Below are 12,494 nucleotides of genomic sequence, written 5' to 3' on the forward strand. Positions count from 1 at the left end.
TTTCTTCTTGTGTTGGGGAAAGGGTCTTCCTGCATCTCAGCTTCTTGGTATTTTTCCTGCCTTATCATTTTCTTTCTTCCAGTACTCCCTGAGCAGTTGAGAATTACTATTCCCTGTGTTTCCCCCATGTGCTCTGGGTGTGGAAGTCTCCCTGTCCCAGTTGTATGTGCTGCAGCTTTGCCCAAGTTCCAGTGAAATCAATGATCCCGATCCATGTCCTGAGACAGTTACTGGAGTTGGAACTGTTGATCTGAGAAATTCCAAAGTTTCTTGGAGCCAAACAGTTCCTAGGAGAAAAGATTTATTTTGCAGAATTCATAAAATTCGACATCTTTAGCTTCTTGCGCAGCATCTGATTAGATGCAGAACCTAACGACCAAGCTGGCGTTGCAAAGAAGCTATACATCCATCTGAGCCCTGGATGGATGCAAGGACACGCTGGCCTTACTTCCTATGTAGGTTATCATCATTACACATCTTTGTAATGATTCCCTATCCCTTTCAGCATCTTTATGGGCTAGGAGGCTTCTGTTGTTGCTTTGGGGCATCACACTTTGATTACTTCCAATTTCAAAGTGATTTTATTGGCCTAAGAGATCTTACTAAATCTCCCCATGCACATCTGAGAGGTTGTGACGGACAACACATTTCATTTCCATACAAATATGAACAGGCAAAAATACCAGCTTGCCTGCATTCCTTCATCTCCATTTTGTTTAAATAAATGGAGGTTGTTTAGTCATTGTTGTCACTGTTGCTTATTCTTTCACTCCAGTCACTTAGTGTTTATTCATATAAGAAGACCCCAGCTGAGTTCAGAGCACTATTGTGCTCAACTTCATTCAAAACAACAAAACAAGGGACTGTCCTGCCCCAAAACACTCCCATGGGGAGATTTAATAAGATCTCTTAGGCCAATAACCTGGAAACTTACACCCTGGGCTAGTGAGCTCCTGCTCAGCGCTGGATCCCAGAGCTGTGAGTCTCCAGTCTGAGCAGAGGTTTAGTGTTTGCTTTGTAACTCAATTGATCAGAAATAACATCCGTTTTAGACCGAAAGTGGCTAACCCTGGCAGGCTTGGTGTGTTTTCTAGAGGGTGGCTCAATGGCTGCAAGTGCACACCTATTCCCAGGGAGGCGAATAAAAGCCTGTGTGCTCAGAGATGGGTGGCATAGGAGGAATTATTACTATTTGCAAGTTTGCTACTTGGAGAGGCGAAGTGTCTGATAGCTGCATGTGTCTCTGCATTGCTGCATGAATCAACGCAAGGTGTGAGACCTGCTCCTAAACCTTTCAGTTTTTTGCTAGGAGGAAAATATACCCAAACTCTGCCCTGACAGGGTAACTTCATCCTTTTGGCATGCTGTCAGGTTTACAGCTCCCCTGTTTTTCATGCCACTGATTAACTGGAGACCTAGATAGAGGCTACTTTTTATAAGGCTCTTTTGGTGAAAGGAAGGGCTTTTCTAAATGAAAAGTTCCCTGTTTGTAGCTTCCCCTCCCACCCTCCTTTTGGCTGGGAATCTGGTGAGGGTGTTGACACACAACATACTTTGGCAGAGGTTAGAACAGGCTTCAATGAGGAGGCCAATGTACACAACTGTCCTTCTTCTGTTTTGAAATCGCAGCTGTGGCGATATATATCAGCTAAACATTTTCCATTTGGGAGGCTTGCTGCCATTCACAGTTTAAAATCACCCTGTGAGCTGCCTTGCCAAATTCTGCCAGATCTTGCTAGGGCTTTTTTTTGCCCCCTCTCTGTAACACAATGCCAAGGAACGCAGCAGAAAGCCAGTGAGTTGGTGGGACTTACGAACAAGCTAGGAAAGGGAATCCTGGTTTAAATCTTGGCTGGGATATTCTTGAGGAGCAGAGGACATGAATCAGCCAGTTAAAACTACTCTGTAGCTAGAGTTGCACCCGAATAAATAAGTTGTCTTGCTGAACACTGGTCTTTAATGGATTTACCCCAGATTCTGCCTACCCTGTTCCCAAGAATGACATTTTTGTCAAGCTGTGACAATATGAGCATGTCACACGCCTGCACTGGTGTGGAGCTGAAACAAAGTGCTGCTGGAAGTGTGCAAAAGACCTCTCTGCTTAGAAATCTCAAATGCTTCGTTCCACCCGCAGCAATTAAATTAAAACTGTTGGATGCAGAGAGCTGATCTTGTAAGAAAAGGCAGCAGCCTTGGCCTGGAGACTTTAAAACACACTCACTATGCAAAAAGCAGTGTAAATGATGCTTGGTGTGAACTGCCTAGAAACTACAGAGATTGGCACAAGTCTGGTATCCAGCGGATCTGAAAGCCCTCAGCTGCAGAGAAGTCTTAAGAATGGGAAGAAAAAGGTAAAGAGTCCATGAGCAAGCACTGCAGCTCCCCACACATCATTTCCCAGCACAGCCAGGCACAAACTCCACACCTGCGGTCTGGTGTGGAAACTTCCATTGCTTATTTTTCCCTTAGTCAACTTTGGAGGTACCTGCAGCTGCCTTCAGCAGGGGCCCAGCCTGGAAGCTGCAGCAGTTTGCAGTGAGGCACATCTGCCCTGTGTACGCAGGAGTCTGCTCCAGTTTGGCAGAGGTGCTGCGTTGTTCCCAGGGATGAGGTAGCTCTTGGTTCAGCTGCAGAAAACCACAAGAATAACTGACAGTCCCTTGGCTCCGTCCCTGATCTAACCTGACAAAGTCATGTAGAAGAAGGCAGGAGATGACCTCACGTCTGGTGGATAGACTCGGGTGCACTCTTGATATAGTTTAAGATGTTACTGACCCAGCTTTGCTTTGGCTTCTGCTGAAGATGACCACCCCGTACCAAAAGTCAGCAGAAGGGAACACATTCCCACACCTAAACCAGCCGTTCACAGTCCAGGTTAGCCCAGCCTTACTGAACTGAAGACAGGCTTGGCACTGAAACAGCTGAGGAGCAAGCACAGGTTTCTGTCATCCACCTCTGCTGCAGATCTGCAGCATTGAGCAGAATTGCTCAGCAAAGAGCTGGTGTTGGTAAAGGTTGTAAAATGCAGCTATAGGGTTCTCCAGAGCTTCTCTGCTAAATCATTCAGTGCAGGTACAACAGACTGACCCCAGGAACACTTTTCATTCCTGGAAAGCAGGGTCAGCATAGCCATAAGAGTGTCACTGCTTGAAGAGACTGATATCTCTGAGAAGACATGGAGCAATCGGGGACACTGTGCTCGCTGCCGTCACAGCCAGTGACCCGCGTGCGAGTCTCTTGTTGCAGGACATGTAGCCAGTGATTCAGCAAAAAAAATTGCGTAGTCTGTATTCACAGCTTACAATGGTCACTATCACATTCAGTTTAGCCATGACAGCTTTTCCTGGCACACCAGCCTGTTGTTTATGGCATGACTCAGTCTCAGCTGGCTGAGCAAGGAGGAGAGCAAATGCCTTACCCTGCCTGCTGCCCTCTTATATTGGTGTCACTGACTCTCTGCCTTAAATTGCTGCTGGAGAACAGACCCGGCTTAACATTTTGTGGGGAGTAACCATCTCCAGAGACATCCTCTGAGATCTGTGAATACTCAAATGAGTAAAAATACAGACAAGATAAAATACAGACAAGATAAATTTCCTTGTTTCTTGTTTGTAGAGGACCTGGGTGTCTCAGAGGAGTGCACAGAGCCCCAGTGGCAGACAGGACAGAGACCAACTCCTCCAGCTCCTTCCCAGCTCTTTTCCACAGCCATCTGCTTTATAGAGAGTGTCCATGGTGCTCTGAGTTAGCCTCCTGTCCCCAGTGCCATCGTGGAGGGTGTGAGACACAAACAAATGCAGACAGACAAGGGAGTGCAAGGCAGCAAAGAGACTCTGGCTGGCAGCATCTCGAGCACCAGCCTGCGCTCCAGCAGTATGACGCTTCCCTGGATATTGTGGTGGATATTGTTCTAAAAATGAGAAAAAAGTTTTGAAACAAAGATAACTGGGTGTACTGGGAGGAACTTGCTGCCAGCCTTGAGGCTGCTCCTCTGTGTCACAGCCCCAGGGACTTGTGCAGGCAGGGAGCAGGGCTGCAGCGGCACGAGTCCGGCATTGCCCGCGCTGCCCCATCGCAGGGAGCAGGGTCCCGCGCAGAGCGCTGCTTGTCCTCCCTCGGGCAGCCCATTGAGAAACCGGAGGGCTCTTTCTGCTCATGCCTTGGGAGCATCTTTCCACGAGTCCCTTTCCCCCACGATCTCTGCATTCGGTGGCCGTGGCAGTTGGCCATTGTTACACTGTACAGCAGAGGGTTGTGTGCCGGAGGGACATCTCAGCTTCTCATTAATGATGAACCACCCCCCCGAGCCTTCGCTCTGCCCTGCCGCAGGGTTGCTGACACCAGCGCTTAGTCACAGTCTCAGCTCCGGGAGGCCAGAGGCTTTTGTTGAGAATGAGGCACAGAAAGTGGCATTGGAAGAGGAAGCCTTAAGTGAGGCAGGAATCCTTCCCTTGAACAACATGTACGGAGATTTCTAAACCCTGGTGCAGGCTGCCAGGTCTTTGCCAGGCAGTGCAGCAGCTCAGCTCCTCACAAGTAGAGCTTTCTCATAAGCTTTTATAATCACAAAGCTTTGGGGCAAAATTGTTTCCAAACCAAAAAAAAGTTTTTAAGCACATACAAAACTAGGCCTGCTTGGACTAAAAATCTGGCTGTCGCTCTGCTTTGGAGCCTTGCCTTCCCTTAGGTACCCTGGTTAGCATGGTCCTTCTGCACCCCAGACACAGGGCTCTTTTTCCAGAGGGCTGTGGTTCAGGCCTGAACCTCTCCTCTGAGCTCTCAGGAAGACGTGGTCCCATCACCTTATGTGCAAACTAATTGAATAAATAATCTTTCCCCATATTGCTGCTTACCTCCCTGCTTACCATGCTGGTTGTGAGGGTCTGGCACTTTGTCACTGTGGTGTGCAGATGTAAATTCATGGCACTGAAGTGAGGAACAAATGCAGCAGGGAAGGGCAGTCAGTGGGAGTGGGTGTAAGGACATCAGGCTTTAGTTCTGCAGAATTTCTGATGGTACCTTCAGAAGTTGCCGAGACCCAAACAACTGCTGCTTTGTTGTGCCATAAACAAAACAAGGAGCTGCTAAGAGCATTCGACTGTCAGTCTCCATTAACTTTGTCATCCTGATTTTATATAGTCCCTGTTTTATATAGACACGGCTAGGATTTCAGAGTGTGGGGCCTCATTTACAGAAAGGCTGGGACTACGACTGCTCTTGAAGGCAACAGGAAGGTGCAGAATACCTGTAGGATGTTAAATACCCAAAAAAACTATTCCAAATGAGACCCCACAAGTATGTGTATTGAATGAGCCTCTCTGTAGCTCACTTCCCCACCTGTAAGGGGTGGATAATTTTAGTTGCTCCGGAAAGTAATTTGTGAAGGTCAGAGCCCCAGATTCCTGTATCAGTTCTGTTCTGCAGAGCCGCCGGAACAGGGAAGCAGGCAGAGCCCACTGCACGCAGCCTTCCTGATGCTCTCTGCTTGCAGCCTGGGGGGAAGTTGAAGATGAAGTACTTTATTGCATCTGAACCAGAATAAAATCTTGGACTTTAAGTCTGATTCTCTATACAGAGTGTGACTCTTCGCTGTACAACTCACCACTGCTCTAAGAGCTATTCCAAGTGTTTTGCAGAAGGAAGAAATTCTTACTTTCTTACTATTCTAGTTACTAGTTGCAAAAATAAAACTACAGCAACAAGCTGTTCAGCATAACAAAATCCTGTCCGTGGGAGCGATGAAGTACTTGCCAAAGCACAAAGGAATTTGTAGTTTAAACACAGGCTGGAACTGGATGTTATATAGAAACTGAAGTGATACACAGAGAGCTCTCTGGTCCTGACAAGGAAAGCTTAGGCAAAAATTGTCTCTCTGCTCTTGCAGGTTCATGATATCAAATTTCAAGCTCCAACTTTGGAAGAAAAGGAATCGTGGATAAAAGCTCTTAATGAAGGGATCAATAGAGGCAAAAACAAAGTATTTGATGAGGTAAGAGAAACAGTTTTGAAACTCCTGTATTTCTGTGTCAGTTCTCCTCCACTGGTTTGGTTTTTTTTTTTTTAGCTAAAAGCAGAACTTGCTCCCTGTCCTTCCTGCATGCCAGCCATGGCCAAAGGAAAGAGAAGGATGGTATGCAAGGCAGGCCAGGTTGCTTCCCCACAGGCTGGGAGCTTTTAGCTACTTCAGTTCCCAGCACAAGAAGGTAGAATGTGTAGGAAGCCACTTGCACCTCCTACATCTTGCTGCTTGTCCCTCTCTCCTGGCCAGGGTTAGATGCAGGGAAGCAGGGGCAGCTGGTTGAGTACACGGTGTGCCGGAGGGATGGTCTGTGCTGCTAAGAGCTGACACCTCATCTCATCTAACACAAGAGCTCACCAAAATCAGCGGGAGGCGGTCTGGTGGCTTCAGCGGGTTTGGGATCAGTGGATGCAGGGCTGTTCCCCTCTCCCGATGGAAGCGGCGGGTGCAGAGAAGCAGCTGCAGCGCTGAGGTGTGTAAAGCTGCGGCTGCAGCCTGGGGAGACTCGTCTGCCATGATTCTCAGCACCAAGCAGCCTGGAAATGGAGGGATCTGGTTAGGACATAGCCCAGTCATCAAGACTGGAAAAATCTGAAGTGACTCAGTCCACCAGCTATTCCGCCTGCAGTCTGGAGACAAGTCTGGTGGAAAGTTACTCCCATGGCCCCGGCCAAACCTGCCTGCTTCTCAGCTGGCCCCAGCACACCTGCGCTCCCAGATTCTCCAGGGATGAAAATTGCACATCCTAGAGCCTGACTAACCTTGCCCTGCTTGTAAATCAGGCCTGAACTAAACCAAAGGAGCAGTATCTATTCTGCAGTTGTTTCAGTATCTGAAAGGAAGTGCACAAAACCACCACCATGGGAATGATGGGCAGGGTAACGCAGGGACGAAGCAGTCGGCAAGATGCTGCAGATACGGTGCTAGAGATGCAAACTCTGAGAGCTTGGGCTTTGCTTTTATTCAGCAGAGGGCAAAAGCAGGAGCAGAGGCTGGAAAATGTTCCTTTTTTGCCAATGCAAATGGCACTCGGTGTCAGGGTTTTGCTGGTAGTGTGGTGTAGCAGCTCCTCAGGCCGTTGGACCAAGGGGGAAGCAGCACATGGGATTAAAAGGACGAGCTGGGACCAGCAGCAGCCTGAGAAGATAAAACCCAGCAGCAAAGAGCTTAGCAGCTGGGCCTGCTCTCATGTTTCAGCGGGTGGGAGATGGGATGTCCTGCAATGCAGTGATGCTCAGCCCTTGCTGGAGAGACGGCAGGCCGGCTCAGAGCATGGAGGGGCACGGGACGTGGCTCTCGGGTGGGCAGTGAACTCTGCACACCTCATCGGCAGCACAGCAAGGCGGGATCTCAGGTCACCTTCCTGCCCTGTAGCCTGGGGTTATCCTCCTTACGAGGATCCGGGTTCTCAGAGGGAGCCAGGCTCTAATTCTCACTCATTCCAGTGAGGATCAGACCTCAGATTTAAAGCATTTCTGCACAGGGCAGGCACAAGCTAATGGGTCAAGCCCTCAGCTGGCTTGGATTAGCTGTTGTCTGCTGAAAGAGCTGTAAAACCACTCTGCCATATCAGCCAGGGATTGGCACCCATTTTTCCCGTTAAATCCCTATTTCACCCTTGCCAGCTCTCCCGTTGTACAAACTTGTGGCCAGCAAACCAAGAACACACTGGTGTTTCCCCATCCTTGGTCACTGGTGGAGCAGACTCCAGCCCTTGGCCATCACAGCATGGGTGGGTGGGTGGTTACAGAACCAGCACAGAGAAATACCTGCCAGGGGGTGGGGACCTCCCTCCCCACGTGTGGGAGGCAGTGTATTTCTCATCCGATTCCAGGAAATAAATGTGTTAATTCAGCTAGAGTTGCAATTCATCCAGGTCACTGCTCGCCCCTTCTCTTCAGCATCCCGCAGTCATTAGAGCTGTAGAAGGGAAGGTCTGTAACGAAGCGCTGCTGATGCAGTTCATGGTCAGGTCACGGTTATTAATGAGCTTTCACCTCTACGATGGCAACAGCAATTTCAGCGCTGTGCTCTGCCACATGCAGGAGCCGGTCCAAGCCTGGGCAGCGAGAACAACAAAGCTGCCTTGTGTCCTTCCTTCCCCACCCTTTAGGTAGAGGGGAGGTCAGTCATCGCAAACCTCTGAAGGTTTGATGCTCTGCTTTGGAGTTAGGTAAACACATCTGTTAGATAAACATGGCTCTGTACAGGACAGAAACCTTAAATATCCATCACGTATGTGCAGGGCTTTGCAGGCAGGCTGTAATTAAGGTCGAGGCAGAGACTGTAGTAGTGAAATATTCAAAAATCCTCCTGGATCCAAATCCCTTCACATGTGACCATGACAACTTTACAGACATATCTTGAGAAATTAATGACCCTCTTCCTTTTTTCTTTCCCCCCTCTTCTTCCTTTTAAAGGTGAAAGTAGATGAGAGCCTTTCCTTGGATCATGTAACTCGGGACAGAGTGAAAATGACCCACGGGCGCAGGCCACCCACGAGAAGTCACCTCAAGGAGGTAAGTGCACCCACCCTGGGGTGAGCCATCTCCCCACCTGGGATCACCAAGAGCTGCCCCTTCTACTTCCACAAAACCCCAGGGAAAACCCCAGGTATGGAGAGCCCAGAGAAAGCTGTCAAGGGAAACACGTTCCTCCAGGAAAGACTGCACCAGCACCTCCCTAACAAAGCTCCAGGCTCCTATAGATCTGTAGCTGCTGCAAGACTTTACGATATATTTAGCTTTCCATAACTCACAAGCTGCTTCACTGTCTGGGTGAGAGCCATTATAGTTTCACTTTAATCAGAAGAGACTGAAGCTCCTATATTTATTTTCTAAGAAGTGATGATTTTGTAGCCACAGTGGTCTGAAGGCAGAAGACCTGCACGGTTTGTGGGGAGAAGCTGTATTTTTTTATTAAGCTAACTGGAAAAAGCAGACAAGCTTTCAAGCTTACAAGCCCTTCCTTAGGTCTGAAACAGAATACATTATTCTCCCAGGCAGTTTTATGGACTAGCCTGTCTACTCTTAACTGATTTTCTGGATCTCTCACTTAAAAAAAAAAAAAAGAAAAAGAAAAAACACCACAAAATAAACCTGCAGTTCATTTCCATTGGAGAGGTTCTTACTAATGTTTGATTCCTGTGATTTATGAAAAAGCTTCCACAGACATATTGATATTTTAGCAGGGCATTAATCTCAACCAAGGAAGGCTTTAAATTCAAACCTTCTTTCTTCAGACTTCCAAGACTCTGACTTATGTGTCAGCACAGCACCCAGATGACCCTTGTGCAGAAAATGAGATGCCCCGAGACGTCTCACTTTGCATAGAAATGGAGGGAGAGTGCCTCTTCTGGAGAAATGCATGGGAATGAATCATAAATTCCCATCCACTCCTCCAGAAAACCACAGAAGAAAACATGACAAAAATCACAGCAGCAATGAAATGTGGATTCTCTGTTGCCTAATATGGGTTCAGGAAGGCTGGAAACCCTTCCCTAGGCACTACAAAGATCTCTCTCCCCAACTCAGCTCACTACATTCACAAGATATCTCTGAGGTTAATACCTGTAAGACCTCTCACCTTCAGCCAAATTCAGGGGAAACCGGCTTACAAATTCAGAAGCAGGAAAGGGGAAAGGGAGGGGATGGAGCCTGCAGAAAGATGTGTATCACAGCTGCTGGCTGCAGTATCGTGAAGGAAATGGGATGAACTATGATTTCCAGTGTCAAAGCAGGCCAGGTGAGGATGGGTCAGGGCCAAGCTGCCAGGATGCAGCTTGTCTTCATCCCTCTGATGGGCTGGAAAGGCAAAGAGAGACTTTAACTAAACTCTCTGCACTGCAGGAGTCTGGCCTTCGTGTGGTTTTGGGTCCCCTCACACAGGAACTGTCACCACGTTTCTCCCTCTGGGGCAATGTCTTTACTAAGTCCGTCCTTTTTAGGACGTTGCTAGAGTGATTTGCTCCCAGCCTGTGGTTTGAAGGAGGTTTAACCAGCTGAGGCTTGGCCCTGTAAGACAGGGATGACATCAGGCTGGAGGAAGCAAGCAGAAGGCAGTGGTATTTATCCCTGGCCAAGTGATGCAAAGATCAACTTGTTTTATATATTCAGGTAAAAATACGACAGTCCCAAAAGCAGAAAGCAAGTGTGCTTTTGATAGGCACGCTGCAAATGATGGGCGTAGAGGGATCCAGCAACCACAGGATAAAGAATTAAAAAATAGCAGAGCTGACCACTTAGCACTGACAGGAAGACCAAGAAATACGGTTATTGTGGACAGGCTTTGAGATGTTCTGCTCAAGGGAAGTAGTAAAATAAGTTCTGTACTTTTGTCCTAATTCTCAACTGCTTATGGTTATTGGCTTTGATATTCTCATGCGAGTTGCTGTACTATCAGGCAGAAAATAACTCGGCAGAAAAATGCTCATGACATTCAGAACGTGTTGGTCTGGGGGAAAAAGCGGGGCTACGCAGGAGGGTGGAAGGGCTTCACTTGGTGCATTCAAGATTTGCTGCAATGTATGTGATTTGACACGACTTTCTTCTCTGTTGGGTGAAATGTTTGGTATTTGTGATTACTGTAGCTCATTAAATTTTAGCATAGCTATCACATTGTGTTTCACTTACCAGATGAACGCTGGTAGAGCTGGCTACTGCCGTTAGAGGGTTGCACAGGGTGATGCTATATGGAAGAAGCACAAGCTCCATAGATTGCTCTTGCACTATTGAAAAAGCTGCTCTTAAAAGCACCATTTTTGTTATCAGTCAGGTTCTCCTTGCAGTTTTGACAGATTTAAGTATAAATGGGGTGGATGTGTGAAGCAGCAACCCCTTGCTTGCCATGCTGGTTGGGAGGGTCCTGCACTTTAACTGGAAGTTAAAGGATGGAGCACGGGATTGACAGTGGGATAGATATGGGAAAAGTTCTCTCTTGTGTTTCAGGCTGCCAAGTCTACATCAGATGGTATCCTGCGACTAGATCTGGATATGGTAGACAACGGACCACCAACCTTTGATTCCAGCATCAGTGAAAGTGACAATGAGCCACCTCAGAAAGAAACTCCAAAGCCACCTATGCCACCTACAAAACCCACTGGCACAAAAGAAGACCAAGATGCAGAGAACAACGTTCCTGAGCAGGAACATAAAAAACCTCTGTCTCCTCCATTGCCTCCAGATAAGAAGCTCAAGGAAGGCTTAGCATCGAAGGACAATGTCAGTGCGAAGGAAGAGGACTCTGTAAGCCCAGAAGAGAACATGGAGGAATCTCAAGCACAAAGTGAGGAGAACAGAGAGAACCTTGAGGTCAGCAACAAGGGCATACCAAAAACTCTAATTCCTCTTCCTAAGAGCGTGCCAGACAAGCTAAAAGTCTCTTGGGACCAACCAGCCTCTGAGACTAAAACCACAGAAGACTTGAAACCATCAGGAGACAGTAGCAAAGACAACCTTGCTGAGATTGCCGCTGCAGATGTTACAAAGCCTCCTGTTCCTCCTAAGGTTCTGTCAGAAAAAATGCTTGCCACGATGAACTCCAGCCATGGTGACCTGGAAGCTGGGGACCGGGAAGACCTGGAGTCTGGCAGCTCCAAGCCCCCAATAAATGGGATCACAGCAGGCGAGGTAGCAGAGTCCATGTCCCCAGCCCTTGAAACTGAAGAAGGAAATGGCGGAACCCCTGCTGAGGAGGAACAGCAAAGTTCAGCAGAAGAGACACAGACTTCCTTAGCTACAGAAGCAGGCCATGAGAGCGTAAAAGCAACTGTTGAGAAGAAAGCATCTGTAGAAAGCACTTCAGTTCTCAAACTTCGCAGTTCTTCTCTGGGAGACTTGCTGTCTGATTCCAAAAATACACAGAAAGCACTTCCAAGCCAGGGTTTCCCCAAGAATTCCCTTCACTGCTTGGCTAAAATGGAGGAGAAAGTTGCTAATGAAAGGGAAAAGGCAGAAAAACTTCTGCAGAAGGTTTTACGTGAAGGGTTGGAACAGGCCCAGGAGGGGAATGGACCCCCAGTGATGGCAGAGACATTGCTCAATGAGGCAGTAGAACAACTACGGCAAGCTACACAAGTTTTGCAAGAAATTAAAGGTCTTGGAGAACTGAAAAAAGAAGCGACACAGAAACAGAAAGAAAAGCAAAAGGATCTAGTGACTCTTTATAGGAGAAGCGCTCCCTGACATACTCCTCAAAGAGACTTTTTTCTCAAAATCAAAGCTAAACATTTGCCATTTATGATTTGTACCATTGCTAGGCCAGTGTTTAAAAGGCGGTGTTTTGCTGTGCACACACCACATTTAGGGGACAGAATTCAGCTTTCAGTTATAGCATCTTTCTCTCTTTCTTCATGCTGTACATACCAGGCCAGTTCTAATCCTCTTAGCACAGCAGAAGGTTACTGGACATGGAACGGTTTAGAAAAATGTGAATGCTCACTAAGGACTCGGTCCAAAGTCCTTTCAATGGATCAGGC

General features: G+C 47.6%; 1 protein-coding gene across 1 annotated transcript in view; it reads left to right on the forward strand.

Annotated features, from left to right (window-relative positions):
- The window catches only part of PLEKHO2 (pleckstrin homology domain containing, family O member 2), a gene marked incomplete at its 5' end in the record, with an annotated part of 19,157 nt that extends 6,956 nt beyond the window's left edge, over positions 1-12,201 (forward strand). The window contains 3 exons of the mRNA XM_010078199.1: positions 5,885-5,989; positions 8,440-8,538; positions 10,966-12,201. Of these exons, the coding sequence (XP_010076501.1) occupies positions 5,885-5,989; positions 8,440-8,538; positions 10,966-12,201 (1,440 nt within the window). The remainder of the gene's footprint in view (positions 1-5,884; positions 5,990-8,439; positions 8,539-10,965) is intronic.
- Positions 12,202-12,494: the final 293 nt, after the last annotated feature.

The sequence above is a fragment of the Pterocles gutturalis genome, unplaced genomic scaffold (genome assembly GCF_000699245.1).
Source record: "Pterocles gutturalis isolate BGI_N339 unplaced genomic scaffold, ASM69924v1 scaffold35458, whole genome shotgun sequence".
In the NCBI taxonomy this organism is placed as follows: domain Eukaryota; kingdom Metazoa; phylum Chordata; class Aves; order Pterocliformes; family Pteroclidae; genus Pterocles; species Pterocles gutturalis.